Source organism: Chinchilla lanigera, unplaced genomic scaffold (assembly GCF_000276665.1).
Source record: "Chinchilla lanigera isolate Chin_1 unplaced genomic scaffold, ChiLan1.0 scaffold00120, whole genome shotgun sequence".
Lineage (NCBI taxonomy): Eukaryota > Metazoa > Chordata > Mammalia > Rodentia > Chinchillidae > Chinchilla > Chinchilla lanigera.
The window spans coordinates 4381690-4396766 of NW_004955521.1; the positions used below are offsets into that span (position 1 = coordinate 4381690).

General features: G+C 43.5%; 1 protein-coding gene across 1 annotated transcript in view; it reads right to left on the reverse strand.

Annotated features, from left to right (window-relative positions):
• Aldh7a1 (aldehyde dehydrogenase 7 family, member A1) overlaps positions 1–14416 on the reverse strand; it is a 31031-nt gene extending 16615 nt beyond the window's left edge. Inside the window, exons 1-7 of the mRNA XM_005409326.2 lie at positions 14177–14416; positions 12996–13049; positions 12360–12425; positions 6730–6810; positions 6019–6142; positions 2504–2636; positions 1697–1741 (exon numbers count right to left, since the gene is read on the reverse strand). Of these exons, the coding sequence (XP_005409383.1) occupies positions 1697–1741; positions 2504–2636; positions 6019–6142; positions 6730–6810; positions 12360–12425; positions 12996–13049; positions 14177–14368 (695 nt within the window). The 5' untranslated portion in view covers positions 14369–14416. The remainder of the gene's footprint in view (positions 1–1696; positions 1742–2503; positions 2637–6018; positions 6143–6729; positions 6811–12359; positions 12426–12995; positions 13050–14176) is intronic.
• Between the last annotated feature and the right edge of the window lie 661 nt (positions 14417–15077).

The window sequence follows — 15077 nt, forward strand, 5'->3', positions numbered from 1 at the left end:
CCCAGCAAAATCTGGCATCACTGTACTTACTGTCTTTGATTACAAAAAGCAAATATTGCTAATTCTCTTTAAAATATTAACCAGAATATATTAAACTCCCATGTGAACATTTCAAACTCTTCAAAACTACTGCGGGGGGAGGACAAAGCAAAGCTAATATCAGAATTAACAGCTGCTTAGTAACAATTGGCAGGTCAGTTCACTGTGTCTACATTAGATGTCCTGTGGTTTTTAAAGTTTTTCTTTTAATGTCTGAGGAATCTCATCATGTTTACGTGTTCTATCTAATTTGCCAAATCTTGCTTTACAAGATGTTTCATCAACACTATTTACTTTATTGCATGTCTCTATCTGTTTTCATGAGAAACCACTGTGAAGATATCAATATGTAATACAACAAGCATTGTTAATTTCCTACCACTTTGTTTGTAACTGTATTGTCTGTACTGTTCTTTTGCTATTTTGTAAAAGGTTGTCTGTCTGTTAATGTTTTCCTCCTTTTATTTTTAAAATAAAAAAAATTTAAAAATAAAATAAATAAATTTTAAAAATAAAATAAAATAATAAATTAACTCAGGGGAAAAAAAACCACTATCTACTTCCTTTAAATTAAATAATAACACATAATGCCTTCTCTCTACATCCCACTTTTCAAGTCCTAAGTCACTACAGGATTCCTAAACAATAAACTAAAATTAAGAACCCTCTGCCAAGCACAGTGGCATACTCTCAGCTTCTGGGGAAGCTGAGGCAAGAGGATCACAAGCTCAAGCCCAGCATGGGCAATAGACCAAGATTCTGCCTCAAAATACAAATTTTAAAAAGGTGAGAATATATGTCAGTGCAAAGACCCTGAGTTCAACCCCTGTGGGGAGAGGACCTCTTGCATAAAGACTCTACAACAAGCTCCCCACCACCAATTCTTGAATCAGAGACAGCTGAGCATGCATCCACTGGAATGTCAAGGGTGCATCATGGCCCAACAAGGGAAGGCACTCAATCTATGCACTCTCTAAACTCCAGATTGACAAATTTCTAACACTGATTTTTATCCTTATCAGAGCTGTCAACTTCTCAAATGTGAATAAAATACTAGTAAGTTTTTGACCAAAAAATGCAATACCTTTTCAGCAGTGTTAGACACATCAGCGAATTAACATAATAATCAGTTCTTTCTGGGTCTCTTTTTTGTGTGTGTGTGGCACTGAACACCAAACCCAGGCCCTCGCACATACAAGGTTAAGTAGCTACACCACTGAGCTATACCTTCAACCATGTTTGTTTCGTTAACAGTCTAACAAGCAAAAGTAATAAATAGATAAGCAAGCTGGGTAGAAATCTATTCTCAAAATCTAAGTTTGTTTAATAGTCATCAAATAAAACTCAAAAACTGCCAGGATATTTATTCTCCACTAGAAATATTTTTACTTTCCAAGTGATAAAAAATGTCTAGGAGAGTTCACCACTTATGTCAATACCTGGCATATTTCCAGGGAGATAAATGATAAGGCTCCGAAAGAGCTGTGTAAACTGCAACATGATATAACAGTGTTATAACAACCAAGAGGGAATGAGGTGACCCAAATTCCATGCTTAAATAAATATGACACTTTCCCATCAGACAAAACACAGGGCCCATCAATCATTCTTTCAAGACTACGCCATACCCCGGAGAAAGAAAGCCACACATACTTACTTTGTGACAGCTACACTAATGAGGGAAGTTGTTGGGGCTCCTTTCCTTAAATGGTTAAAAAAAGAAAAAGATTTTTAAAAGAGAAATTTAATGAGGAAAACCATAAACACCTTTTATTACTAAGCAGAAGCAAAAGTCGTTTTGATAAAGAGCTCTGTCCAATTACACAACAAAATCAGTCTAGTAATACATAGAAATCCACCCTCCAGGAGGTGTCCCTGGGACATAACAGACTTTCATGAACAGAAAAATGCACCAAGTGATGGTGAACTGACTGCTGCACTGACCCTAGGACTGTTACAGTGACCTTTGCCAGTTACAGCACCTGAATGAAGCAGGTCTCTATGGACTGTACAAGCAGCCACTTGGATTAGAGTGCTGGGAAGTAGGTTCCACGGCAACACGGTGCCATCATTGATCCTTCAGCTATGTTTGTTTATAGATAAACTCTGTGTCCATTCAACTGAGGATGACATTTAAGATCATTACATCCAGCGTGGGGGGACAGTCTCACAGAGGATTGAGCCCCAAGCCTAAGGAAGTTAGCATCAAAACTGAATAATATAGCAACCAGGAATGGAAATAGAGCTGGGAGAAAAAGGGGGATGCTACTGTATTAAAAAAAAAGTCAATTCAGCAACAGTGAAATATGTGAATATTTAAAATCAGTACTTTACCACTAGCACATGTTACTTAATTTGCTAACTCAAAGAGCAAGTATAGGAAACATTTCAATGTATTTAAAATATTTTAGGAGTACATGAAAATGGCTCCCTACTTCTGGATAGGAAAGCGAGCAGATCTTACCACAGGCAGACGTTCCCAGAGATCAGTGCGATGGCGTTGTTCCAGCCATACACCGCCGCGGGGAAATTGAAAGCCGTGATGATTCCAACCAGGCCTACGGGATTCCACTGCTCAATGAGCACATGACCAGGCCCTGGAGCCAAGGAGGACAGGGGACATGCTCAAGCATGTTAATTTAATGCACACAAACTTACCAAATGAATTTAAATGTTAGAAAACATAGGTTTCCCATCTCAGGCTTCCACAAAGTCTGCAATTTTTCAATTTTGAGGAAAAGCACATACACCAGACCAGTGGGGATTCTAGATGTTTTGCTGCAGATCACTTTACATAGGTGTGGGAGATGAGCACTTAATGTAAAACAGAAGTGTTTCATACTACAGGATGTCATAAGTCATGATAGTCATGATGCTTCTGACCCTCACAGGGGCTGTGCAGACCAGGACAGTATCAGACCCATCTGGGACACAAGGAAACTTCAGAGAGGCGGTAAAAGATTCCCTGAGGGATGTGATAACAGAAGGCAGAACATGCCCAGAATGCAGAGTTTATAATTCTTAGGTCTGAATGCAGGACTTATAATTCTCAGGTCTACCTTCTTTATTGCCTCACAAAGCCCTGGGCCACCTCTCTAAGTTCAAGTGGCTCATTTCTACGCTCATGTGGACTGAATGAATTGCAAAACTTCACATTCACTATAAGAAAATGAAAAATATAGAGTCAGGTGTGGTGGCACATGTCTGTAATCCCAGCACCTGGGAGGCAGAAGCAGGACTGCAAGTTCGAGGCCAGTGTGGGCTACATGGTAAGTTCAAGGCATGCCTGGACTACATAATGAGACCCTGTCTCAAGTAACAACAATAAAAATAGCAATGTTTGTATTTTAAATACAAACTTTAAAGTCAACCATAATCCCACAAGGGGTAATTTTAATCAAAGGCAGCTGGAGCGATGAAAAATGAGAACAAGGAATATGAGGGTTCACGCACCCTGGTTAAAGCCACAGACAAGTGGAAAAGGCAGCACTCCCAGCCACCAACCTCTCCAGCCACGCTCACACTGCTGGCTGGGCCTGGGCACCCCCAGCTGCAGTTCATCCCAGGCCCCTGATTGTCCAGGCCCCCAGCCCCTCTTTACCCCTTGCAGCCGCCTCCTCTCCTGCCCACCCTTTCCACCCTACTGAGGTCACTTCCCTCATTCCCAGCTCTCTGTGTCCGCCAGTGCTCAGCACAAAGTGAAGCTCCTCACGACCAGAAGCCCCGTCCTGAGGGTCCCTCTCTGCCTCCCCCTGCACGGGACCCTCCAGTGGTGCCACAGCAATGTGCTTCCCAAACTGGTCGCTCTCCCACTTTAAACTTTTACACAGGTTTCTTCGCTGTGTGAAGCAACCCCCAGCTCCAGCCTACATCCACCTCTTGTCCCCTCTGGGGCCTTTCCTGAGGGCGCACACAGGCGAGCACAGGGGTCGCTCACCATCCTAGCCCCACCCAATCAGAGCACCTGCCATGCGTTATTACAACTACCTCCCGCTCTAAAACATGAGCAACTTAAAAGCTTGCAAATCCTGAGGCAGGGGATGATACCTCATTGACCAAGTGTCACCTATTAAACCTCCTGGCATGGGCAGACATTTTCATACACATTTGCTAAGTTAATAAAGTCAGTTACCCCAGCCTCCATATAGATCAATAAGCTTTTCTAAAAAATATGTAAGTAATTGAAAAACACTGTGATTGGTGATATAAATCAAGTTACTTGCTTGCACACGTATACTTCCCCAAATTGGCTGTTTACTGACATTTTTAAACTGGAAAACATTCTTGAAAGTGTTCAGTGACATAAAATTAATCTTGGATAGTGGCAATGACTCTGCTATATCTAATTAAGGACATTAACAGTACATGTAAAGAGGCTTCTAGCCAGGCATCTCACCCACACCTGTCATCCCACACCCATGGAGGCTGAGGTAGGAGGATCACAAATTCAAGACCAGCCTGGGCACTGAGCAAGACCATCTCAAACAGAGAACATAAAGTAAAATAAAATAAAAGGGGTTGAGGACATAGCTCAGTGGTGCAGCACTGGCCTCGTATGTGTGAGGCCCTGGGTTCAATCCCAAGTACTGCTCAAGATCGCAAGAGGAAGATGACTTGTTTTGAGAAATTTCTTCTCCTGATTATAAATGTAATGTACTTCTCATCATGGAAATTTTAGAAAATACAGAAAATAGATAACAGCAAAAACCCCAGTAACCCCACTACAGAGATGCTCCATTGGTGCCGCAGAAGTCCTTATCCTCATCCAAAACAGCCGTGGAGGACAAGGTCAGTCCTGGCGGTGCAGTGTGTAATAGAAAAAGTGAAAACTGCCCTAAATATCTGCCATTTGAGAGCTAGACTGTAATTCTTTATAACAAAATAGCCATTTTTAAAGCATGAAGGACTATGGGTGTAGCTCTGTGGTAGAACACTTGCCTAGCATTCATGAGGTCCTGGGTCCCAGCCCCAGCAGAAAAAATAAAATAAAATAAAATAATGAAGGATGCCCCTTACTGTACTAATGTGAAACAATTTCAGAGGTATATTAAGTAGGAAAAAAGTATAGAACATGTTGGGTTTTAAAAAAAAAGACACATACTCACCTATATGTGAATAAAAGTTCTAAAAAGACATATGAAATGGGAAATATTCACAATTCTATTAGGTACTATGGAATAGCGAAGGGGTAGAAGGAAAGTTTTCACTCTTTACCTTTTAGTCCTGTCTATGCATATGTTTTTGCTATGCATATGCCGTGTCTTCAAAGAATAAAATTTAAAAGTCAATAAATACTACTCTCCCATGAGAGTACGGGGTTAGACAAAGAAATCTTCATAAACATTGTTTTTAATATGTACTAATCATCTACCAAAATTAGCTGAATGTTTTCCTTATCATTTGGCACCTAAGTAACTAATGTTTAAGATTTGTTTCGTTTTGTTTTGTTTTTGAGACAAGGTCTCAGTATGTAATTTAGGCAGGCATTGAACTCATTGTGTAGTCCAGGCTGACCTCAAACTTGCAGGGATCCTCCTGCCTCAGCCTCCTGAGTGCTGGGATTACAGGTGTGGGCCACCATTCTTGGCTACATTTTAGATTTACTTAAGATTCATGAAAATGGCTTTAAATTTAAGCGTTCTGGTTGTATTTCTAAATCATTTTCTAGATGGGTTAGAAGAGTATCTCAGTCATGGACTTCCAACACTGGGTCTTATGTTTAAAACAAATAACACAAAAGAGGTTCTCCACTAAGCCAGGGGTGATGGTGCATATCTGTAATCCTAGCACAGGGGGAAAAAGTTCTTGATCTAATGTTTTCACCTATCTTAATCTGCACTTCTCAGAAAGATTGAAGACATTTTCACATACTTACAACCTACTTACAATTCTCTTTTGCAAACAGTTCACAGCCCAAGTAGATTATGGACCCCTCTTTATCAGAGTACAAAACTCAGCTTCACTGACTCCATGGCTTACTTTCAGAGGGCAGGACAGGTCCCCCAATCATCCGCGATAAACCAACTGCATAATCACAAATATCCACGTACTCCTGAATTTCCCCCACGCTTTCCACTAAGATTTTCCCCATCTCCAAAGACACCTAAAATGTAAAAAAAAAAAAAACAGAAGTTTCTCAACAGAGTTCATATTTTAAACATTAAATTGAGAAGGCAAAAGTAAATACATTATTTTGTGTCTGTTTTCTGAAGGTAATAAACTAAGGAAAGTCTGTTCTTGTTTTTCTGAAAAACTTTTAAACCAGAGAATTGCTGGGCATGACAGTGAATGCCTACAATCCCAGCTACTCAGGAGGCTGAGACAGAAGAATGGCAAATTCAAGCCTAACAAGACCCAGTCTCAAAATAAAAGGGGCTTGGGGACTGGGGATATAGCTCAGTGGCATAAGTGCCTGCCTGGCAAGCGCAAGGTCATGAGTTCGATCCCCAGTACCACAAAAAAGAAAATAAAAGGGGGTGGAAATATAACTCAGCACTCCCTGAGCTCAAGCCCCAGTACCACCAACAAAACAGAAGAATATTCATCCCTTTTTCCTGTCCATTTTATTCATCTTTCCTCTAAAGACAGGATTTTTAAAATAAAATTGATTTTAAAATCAAAATCACATAGAAATTCATGAGTCTTATTCTCCACCCAGTGAATTATGAATATACTACAAAAATATTTTACCAAGCTTCCCAGTACTTGGATCTTCTCCCGCAAGGCATCACCAATCTGTCTTACTATTTCTCCTCGCTTTGGAGCAGGAATCTAAGAGAAGAAGGAAACGTTCATGTGTGATTCCACGTGTAAAGCCACATTTATAGCAGTGTTAGAGATGCACTGCGGAGGAGCAAAGTACAATCACATCAAAGCAGACTCTCTTGATCACATCCAGGCTTAAGTCTGGCTGAATACTAGGCTCAAATTAGAAGATATTCAGCCAACATCTACAGGGAGCTGGACTGTGGAAAATCTGACAAATGATTACAAACTGCCACAAGGGCTACAAAGACAAAGGAGAGCAAAATGGTCCTGAAGCACAGAAGGGCGGGGGTGGTGGTAAACGGACAAGCCACTTTACCTGACAGTTTGGCAGGAAATATGTCTCAGGTGACAGGAAAGCTGGAATCTGAACTACTCTTCCCCAGGAAGAGAAAAAACACAGAAGAGTATCAAAGCAAACAAAAGGGGCTGGGTGGAGGCCACTACATCTACAGTCAGTGGCACTCAAGGGGTCTGAGTCTGACGGTGAGTGTGATGTCAAATCCTAACAGTTGTGATGGTGTAGAATAAGATGATTTGCTTCTGTCTTCCAGCCCCTCTTGCTGCTGGGTAGAGAACAAATGGAAGCGAAAGAGCAGAAGCAGGGAGATGGGTCAGTTAAGAACACAGCACAGTAGCCTGGGCAAGAGTACAGCGACTTCATCTTAACACTGCAGCGGTAACAGAGGAGACAAACGCAGGTGTGGATGCATTTTGGAAATGGCATTGACGGGACATGCTAATGAAACAGACGCAAGAAACAGGAGAGATGAAAAAGCGAAGGAAGACTCTCAGGTCTCTGGCTTGAAAAGTTAGAAGCACAACAGCTAGATGAAGACCACCTGGGCAGAAGTCCCTTGGTCCTGGGAAATAGAGCGTATGGACTGGGCAGGATTAGATTTTGAAATCTGACTCACAATTGGAGATGCACTTCTCCCAAATGTGACCATCACTCTCTTCTCTCTCCTCTAGTTCTTCCTCTAGCTCCCCTCCTTCTGAAGGTAGCTAAGGGGAACCTCCCCCAGGCAAGACCCAATCACTCCCCTCCCCTCTCAACACGGCACCCTGAAGCTCTGCCCCACGGAACGTGACTGTAGGATTTTTTTTTCTTCTCTATCTTCCTTCACAATGCATCCCTGTCTTAGCATAGATGCTTTGAAGCACAGCTCAGCAATCTGTTAACATTGAAAATACTTCTACCCTTTGACTAAGTAGTTACACTTCTGGAAACTAAGCTCATATCGAAGTGTGAAAAAGTACAATATTCACTGTGTGCTGTTTCTCATAGCAGAGAGAAACCAGAACCCATAGCAGAGAGAAACCAGAACCCAGAGGGATGAGATACGGAACAGCCATAAAATGGACAACTCTCTAAAATAAGCAAGGAAGAGCATTGAAGGAGAATAGGAAAGCACAGACCAATGTATATGGTAAGTAAACCCTTGCTTCAATGTAAAGGACTACACACCAAGCTGCCAACGGTGATCATTTCTAGGAGAGAAACTAAAACACTTGCATTCTGCAGTTTATACATCTGTAAAATTTGCCATTTTTAGGATGCATGTACTCTTCTGAAAAAAGGAAACAAAAACTTATAATATCAAATGAATTAGTGCAGATCCTATAGATTTCCCAATACAGGTCTTGCGTTTTATACTGTTTCAATTGAATTTAGCTAGCATATTTTATAAAGCTTAGTCAAATTGGTTAACTTCAGCCAGGCATGGTGCATACACATATAATCCCAGCACTTGGGAGGCGGAGACAGGAGGATTGCTGTGAATTCAAGACCAGCCTACATTGCATAGTGAGACCCTGTCTCAAAAAAAAAAAAGCTAAACTGGTGATGCATGCCTGTAATCCCAGCACTTGGGAGGCTGAGCCAGTAGCATCACAAACTCAAAGCCAACATGGGCTACATAATGAGTGCAAGGCCAGCCTGGACTATGTACAACACCCTGTCCAGTAAAAAAATAAGGAAAGAACAAAAGAAAAAATTTTTCTGTGAATTTCTCAATCCATGATATTCACATGTACCAACAAAAACAGACTAAGACAGAGATATCATCAAAAGTGTCCAAAACTTGGTCATTGGTAACTGACTGCTGACTCTCAACTTTGACGACAGTTGGAGAGAGAATCACCCCCCAGGGAACCTCTATAACCAGGCACCACCCCAAACAATCCAATCTGGCATCTTTATTTCCTTCAGCCTCTCAGGTAACGGTAGCGAAAGTTCAGAAAGTCAGGACTAGGGCTGGGGAGGAATTATAGGAGAAACAGGAAACAAGGAAGGCAGCCATGTTTCCAGGGTGAGCTTGACTGTCCCAGAAGCACCGACATCAACAAGCCCGGGCCCGTTCCTCCAGGTGGGCAATGAGAGCTTCTCATCATGCACATTTCACCTATGAAGCCACACTTAGAAGAGCATCTAAGACAGTCATGTGATGGGAACTAAATGCACTGAAGGAAGTTTTAGCCAAGACTTTTGGAAAACTGGAGTGATGAAGCACAACTATTATCTCAGACACTGGGAAACTGAGGCAGGAGGATCATTTGAGCGCATGAGTTTAAGGCCAGTCTGAGCAACAGCAAGATCCCCACGGGGGGGGGGGGGATGCTACTAATTATCCGACATTTCTTTTTGTAGTTGGGAGAGATGGTCAGTAACAGTTCTCGTCCTTGAGGGAAGGAAGAGCCTCCAGCTGTTCCTCATCAGAGATGAAGAGGAACAATCGGTTACAGGAATAAGCAGCGTGCAGGGCTGGGACTGGCTCCTGGGAAAGCAGCAAGTCTGTTTTCCCAACCAGGTTCTCCATGGTGGGCTTTGGTTAAGAGAAGAAATGACTTGGTGGAGAGGGTGGCTACTCGGGATTGAACCCAGGGAGAGCGGCTCTTTTATTTTAAAGCAGAGTATCAGTAAATTATCCATGCTGGCTTCAAACTTGCAATCTTCCTTCCTCAGCCTCCCCAGAAGCTAGCATTACAGGCATGCACCACCATATCCAGCAGAAATCTCTTTTTTTCTTGTTTTCTTGTTTTTCTGAGACAGGGTCTATAGCCCAGGCTGACCTCAAGCTCACGACTCTCCCGCCTCAGCCTCCTCTGTGCTGGGATTACAGGAACGAGGCACCACACCTCACAAGAAATCACTTTTATAAACTACCTTTTCATATATTTACACTGTTTGTATTTCCCTCAAAGAAAAAAATGTTCCCTTTGAAAAATTCCAGGCTTAACTCAAACGAACTAATGAAACAGTGCTTTGTCCTCACACAGGAGGCCAGCGGGAAGATAAGGGCCAGGGAAGGCAGTGGCCCCAGCAGGGAAGATGGGCTTGGGAAAGCTTATAGACCAGCAGGACAGCAGCTCTGTTCTGTTCTCATTCAAGGGAGTGGCCCCCTCTCTAAGTCACCATCCTAATAGCCAGTGCCCCAGAGGTCCTATTAGAAAAAACCAGTTTCTACCCTAAACGTTGAACTAAATTTTAACGAGCAGGATTCCCAACCGACCCTACTTCTGTCACCCAGGAAAGCAAGCTGTCCCCGCTTTGGCACTGTATGCTCTTTAAGGCCTAAAAGCACAGTCAGCAGGAGGAGGGATAGTAGATGCAGAAGAGAGAGACCCTGCACGCAGAAGAGCGGCAAGGAAAGCCAAGCAACATCCAAGATAATCCTGTCAGGGACCATCCCCCAGGGCAAGGCAAGGCAGTTTCAAGGCTAGCTCAGAAAAAACAAGAAGCTTAGTTCAAGCAAACTTATTTCAAACATGTTTATATTGACTCTAGGTAAATACACACATACAATAAATATTTCTGGTCACAAGACATGGGAAGTTGCAATACCATTCAAAATAAAATATTCAAAAAGTGAACCCTAGTGTAAATTACACTTTTCTTAATAATGTAGCAGTACTGGCCCACAGATTGTAACAAAGGGGCCACACTAATGCAAAATGCTAACAATGGCGGAAATGGAAAGAGAGGCAATGGGAACTCTGTACTTACTAATTCATTTTTCTGTGAACATAAAACTGCTGTACAAAGACAAAACTGTTCTAAAAAGTAAAGTAGTAATTAGCCAGGCATAGCGGCACACAACTGTAATACCAGCTACCTGGGAGGCTGAGGCAGGGGTGTCACAAGCTCAAGACCATCCTGTGTCACTTAAGGAGACCCTGTCTCAAAATAAAACATACAAAGCGTTGGGGATACAGCTCAGTGACAAAGTACTTCTGGATTCAATCCCCAATGCTGAAAAAGAAGGACTTTAAAATTAAATGTATAGAAAATCCATCAATAATTTTAAAACCTTATAGTAACCTTATAGTTGCTGTATGATGTAATCACAAGTCACAAAATTTTCCGCACCTGTACATATGTTTGTATGAATCATAATGACAGAGAAAACACACAAGAGACTGGAAAAACATGTACCAAAATGTAACTATAATAGTCACTTTGTTTCAAAAAGGTTGAGATTATTTTACATTTTTTTAACAAAAAATATGTATAACTTTTATGATTGGAAATAAAAGTAACTTTGAAACATAAATGATACTGTTTGGGACACTGTTCCTTATCCAGGTGGAGTAAACTTTACTTAGCACACTGTTAACTTGTATTTTTCCGGTCAAGATTTTTTTTTTCATATAATGGAACCCTAAGCCTAACTTATATCCAGAATTAAAGTAAAGGAAAGATATCCTCTGTGCTTTGCACAATGATGATTTTGGCTAACAACCCTACCTCCAACTCGGGGAAAGCCTGACCCCATTCTGCCCACCCCCAACCCCAACCCCCTGCAAACGCTGACTCAGAGAAAACACGGGGTAGGCAGTCCAGACCCAGAAGCATACGGGTTAAAAGTGCACTGAGGCCTGTCAGGTGCTGGGCTCTCCTGTGAGCACTTTAAATGGTTAATTCCCTTCCCCCTCATGAGCAACAGGGAGATGGACTGGCCTCCCCTTCCTATGACACAGCACTCTGAGGGTAGAAGACAGCGGGCACTGAAAATCCAGGCTATCCCTGCTCTCCTTGACTTTCCCTCACACAGGAAGCAGCCCCTACCCAGGGACAAGTCAGTGCAGCCCAGCCCAGCACCAGTCACGATTCTCGCTGTGCTCTTTTAGCCTCTAGAGGAAACTCCGACCAAAGAAGCCGACCCTGCCCGCGGCCTGGGAAAGAGATGCTGCAGATGGCTGCTCTCGGGGCTGGCAGGTTACCGTGATCTATGCAGAGGCGCTGTCTCCTGGTGTGACAGAAGAAGGAGGGGAGAGCAGGTGTCTCAACACAGTCCCTATCTTCCCCTACTTGCTCACTTCTAACTCCAGCGAGGAATACTCAGAGCTTTAGTCTATACTACGCCAGTACAGAGTTCTCATCTGTTTGAAAGTATTCATTGACTAAGTGCCAGTGATAGAAAAGACATTTTCCTAGGGATCTAGGAGCTAATATTTCTGCAAGAGACACTGGCCTGCTTATCAGATGTTTTATTTATCTCATCACAATCACAATACGTGACTTCTGTGCCTCAAGCCACAAAAGCCGTACTTACATCTGCCCAAACTTTCCAAGCTTCTCTTGCTTTCTTGACAGTTTCTTCATAGTCTGCCACGCTGGCCTAAACCATGCACGAGGAGCAGGGAAACAGCAGGAAAGGTAAGTGATGACCTTCAAGAGCCCACTGACATCTTTTGGAGAACTAGAAAAAACCTCTGGGTGTCCCTAAGATTTATACTTGAGAGTGATGTCCACAGTCTTCTAAACACTGGCTACAACCCTGTCAGACAGGACGGGGTCCAGCTGTGCTTTACACCTTGTTCTTCCAAAGCAAGTTCTGTTCGCCTGGCCTGGGAACACCTGATCTTGCTGCATACTACTAACAGATGCTCAGGCTCCAACCCAGACTTGAGGAATCCAAAATTTAACTAACAAAACCTCAAGTGATTCAGAAATACTGCCTTCAGTAGACCCCCTCCCAGTCCTCTCCATGGTTCACCTTTTTAGGGCACACCACCCCCACCCAGAGTGTGGTCAGTCTTTCCTAGGCAGGTCTAAATGTCAAGGGAAAAGGAGACACATTATTCTCTGCATGTGTACTTTGGTACAGCTCTTGGCCTGCCTCCTAGGCTTCCATCTCTAAAGACAGGTTGCAAACTCCCTGAAGGCAGTTTGAATTTTAAAAACTTACCTGTCTGACTCTTGCAATTGGCTCGTTGTTAACAGGGCAATAGGTGGTAATAACCTTAAAACAAAAAGATGACCATTATTTACAGCAGTTGTAATCCCTTTCAAATTAAGAGAATAGGTAAATAGGTAGAAGAAAATTCAGTTTTCAATTCTCTCCTAAATAGTAGAAACCATCTTTCTGTTAGATACTTGCCATCTTAACATAAGATATGTACACAAAGGCCGTAATGTACCAACTAATCCAGCTTTCTCCGTGAACAGACCGTTATAGGAGCATTCCTTACTCCATTCCCTTATTGCGCCCACCCTCTGGTCAGAAGATGAAGCAGCCAAGTCTAAACAAGTACGGGAAAGGCCTGCGCCCACGCGAGCTGGAGCGATCTCAGGTTCAGCAGGAAAGACAAAGCCCAAGTGCAGCTAAAAGGCCTTCAGGGGACCATATTTTGTGGAAGAATCTCTTGAACAGATGCCCCAAGAAAAACAAGATGAAACTATCAATTACACAGGAGACCCGGGAACAATTAAAATCACTTGCATCTCCTACAGCCACAGATAACCAGATGTTCCCTCGAGCAATGCAGTTAAGCGTATAATACGCCTCACTTCATTCAATATTACATAACATTTTCCTATAAAAGCTTCCTTCTGCATGCCAGTCTCTGTAAAAATATGGGCGATAATAACCTTAGCTTTCCATTGCATTCTATAAAAATTATTAAACAGTAACTTGATGCCAGGCACGATGTTTAGCTCTGGGCTACACAGAAATCTCAGGAAGTTCACAAAATTTTAGCAAGCACAAACTTCCAAATTCCAAAGGGTTTCAGAAAAGGGTGCAACATAAATTACCCTGTAGAACGTTACCTGCGGGGCAAGGCACACTTTAAAAACTACAGTCTGATTAAGACAAATTGCGCGGCGAAATGCGGGACTACGGATCCCAAAGGAGACTGTGCCATAAGGTGTTAAATAAGCTCCACTATGAAACCGATTCTTCTTAGCACACAAGGGCCTAACCTGAAAGGTTTTACGGCTGTTGTTCACGACACGAGAAAACTTTAACCCTTCCATCCCGCGCAATCGCCTACAGCGATAGCCGGGAGGCGCTCAGGGCAGCGCGGCACTCTGGGTCTCCAGGACTCACACACCCCAGCCGCCGCGACTTCCCGGGCGCACGCGTACCTCTCCCCGACCGCCCCAGCTTCCATTGTACACGCCCTCGTTCTCCTCGCGGAGCCCCAGCTCCTTCAGCCAGGCGTACTGAGGCTTATTGATCAGTAGAGTGGACATGAAGGCGGCAGGCCTGTTGCAAGGTCCCGAGAACTTGCTGAGGTTTGCAGCGTGCACACACAGCACGCGCGCCACGCGCCACATGACGAGCCCTGCCCGGGGTGGGAGGAGCGGCCGCGGCTGCAGCAGCTGTGGCAAAAATAGGAGAGCCCCGCCCCCTCTGCGCGGGAGAGTCCCGCCCCCTGCCCGGGAGAGCCCATTGGACAGGCCGAGCCCCGCCCTTGTCACGCCCTCCGCCCGGGTCCGCCGACCGAGTCCGGACCGCAGCTGGTCTTGGGCAGAACTCTGGGTGGCGCAGGAAGGAAGCGAGAGGATTGCTGCCCTCTGGTGAGACACCCTAGCGGTTCTTTTTAACGAAGTGCTGGCCCTGCAGGTCAGTAGGTCCCAGCAGAACTTCTCAAACTAACACTCAGTCACCTGCATAGTGTTCAGCGCGCACCCTGAATCTGAGGTCTGGAAATCTGCATGTCCGTCTCAAGCTATGGTAACACCACTGGTCCCCGGGTTAACCAAGGAAAGCATTTTTGGTGGGAGAAAGAGGAAGGATCATTTGTCTTCACTGCTTTTGATAAATTACAAATTCAGTTTCTGAATAAATGAAAAATATTAAATTATTGCATATCCTTCTAAATATCCTGCCTGGGTATATTTTGACTTCTGAAGAACAAAGGTAGTTTTGATCAAGTTCCTCCATCGTCTACCTTCTGCAATAACTTTTCCACTCGACCCCAAACCACACCCTGGCCTAGCCCATCTCACCCCACAACGTCTTGGCCTACTCTATGTAAGGGAA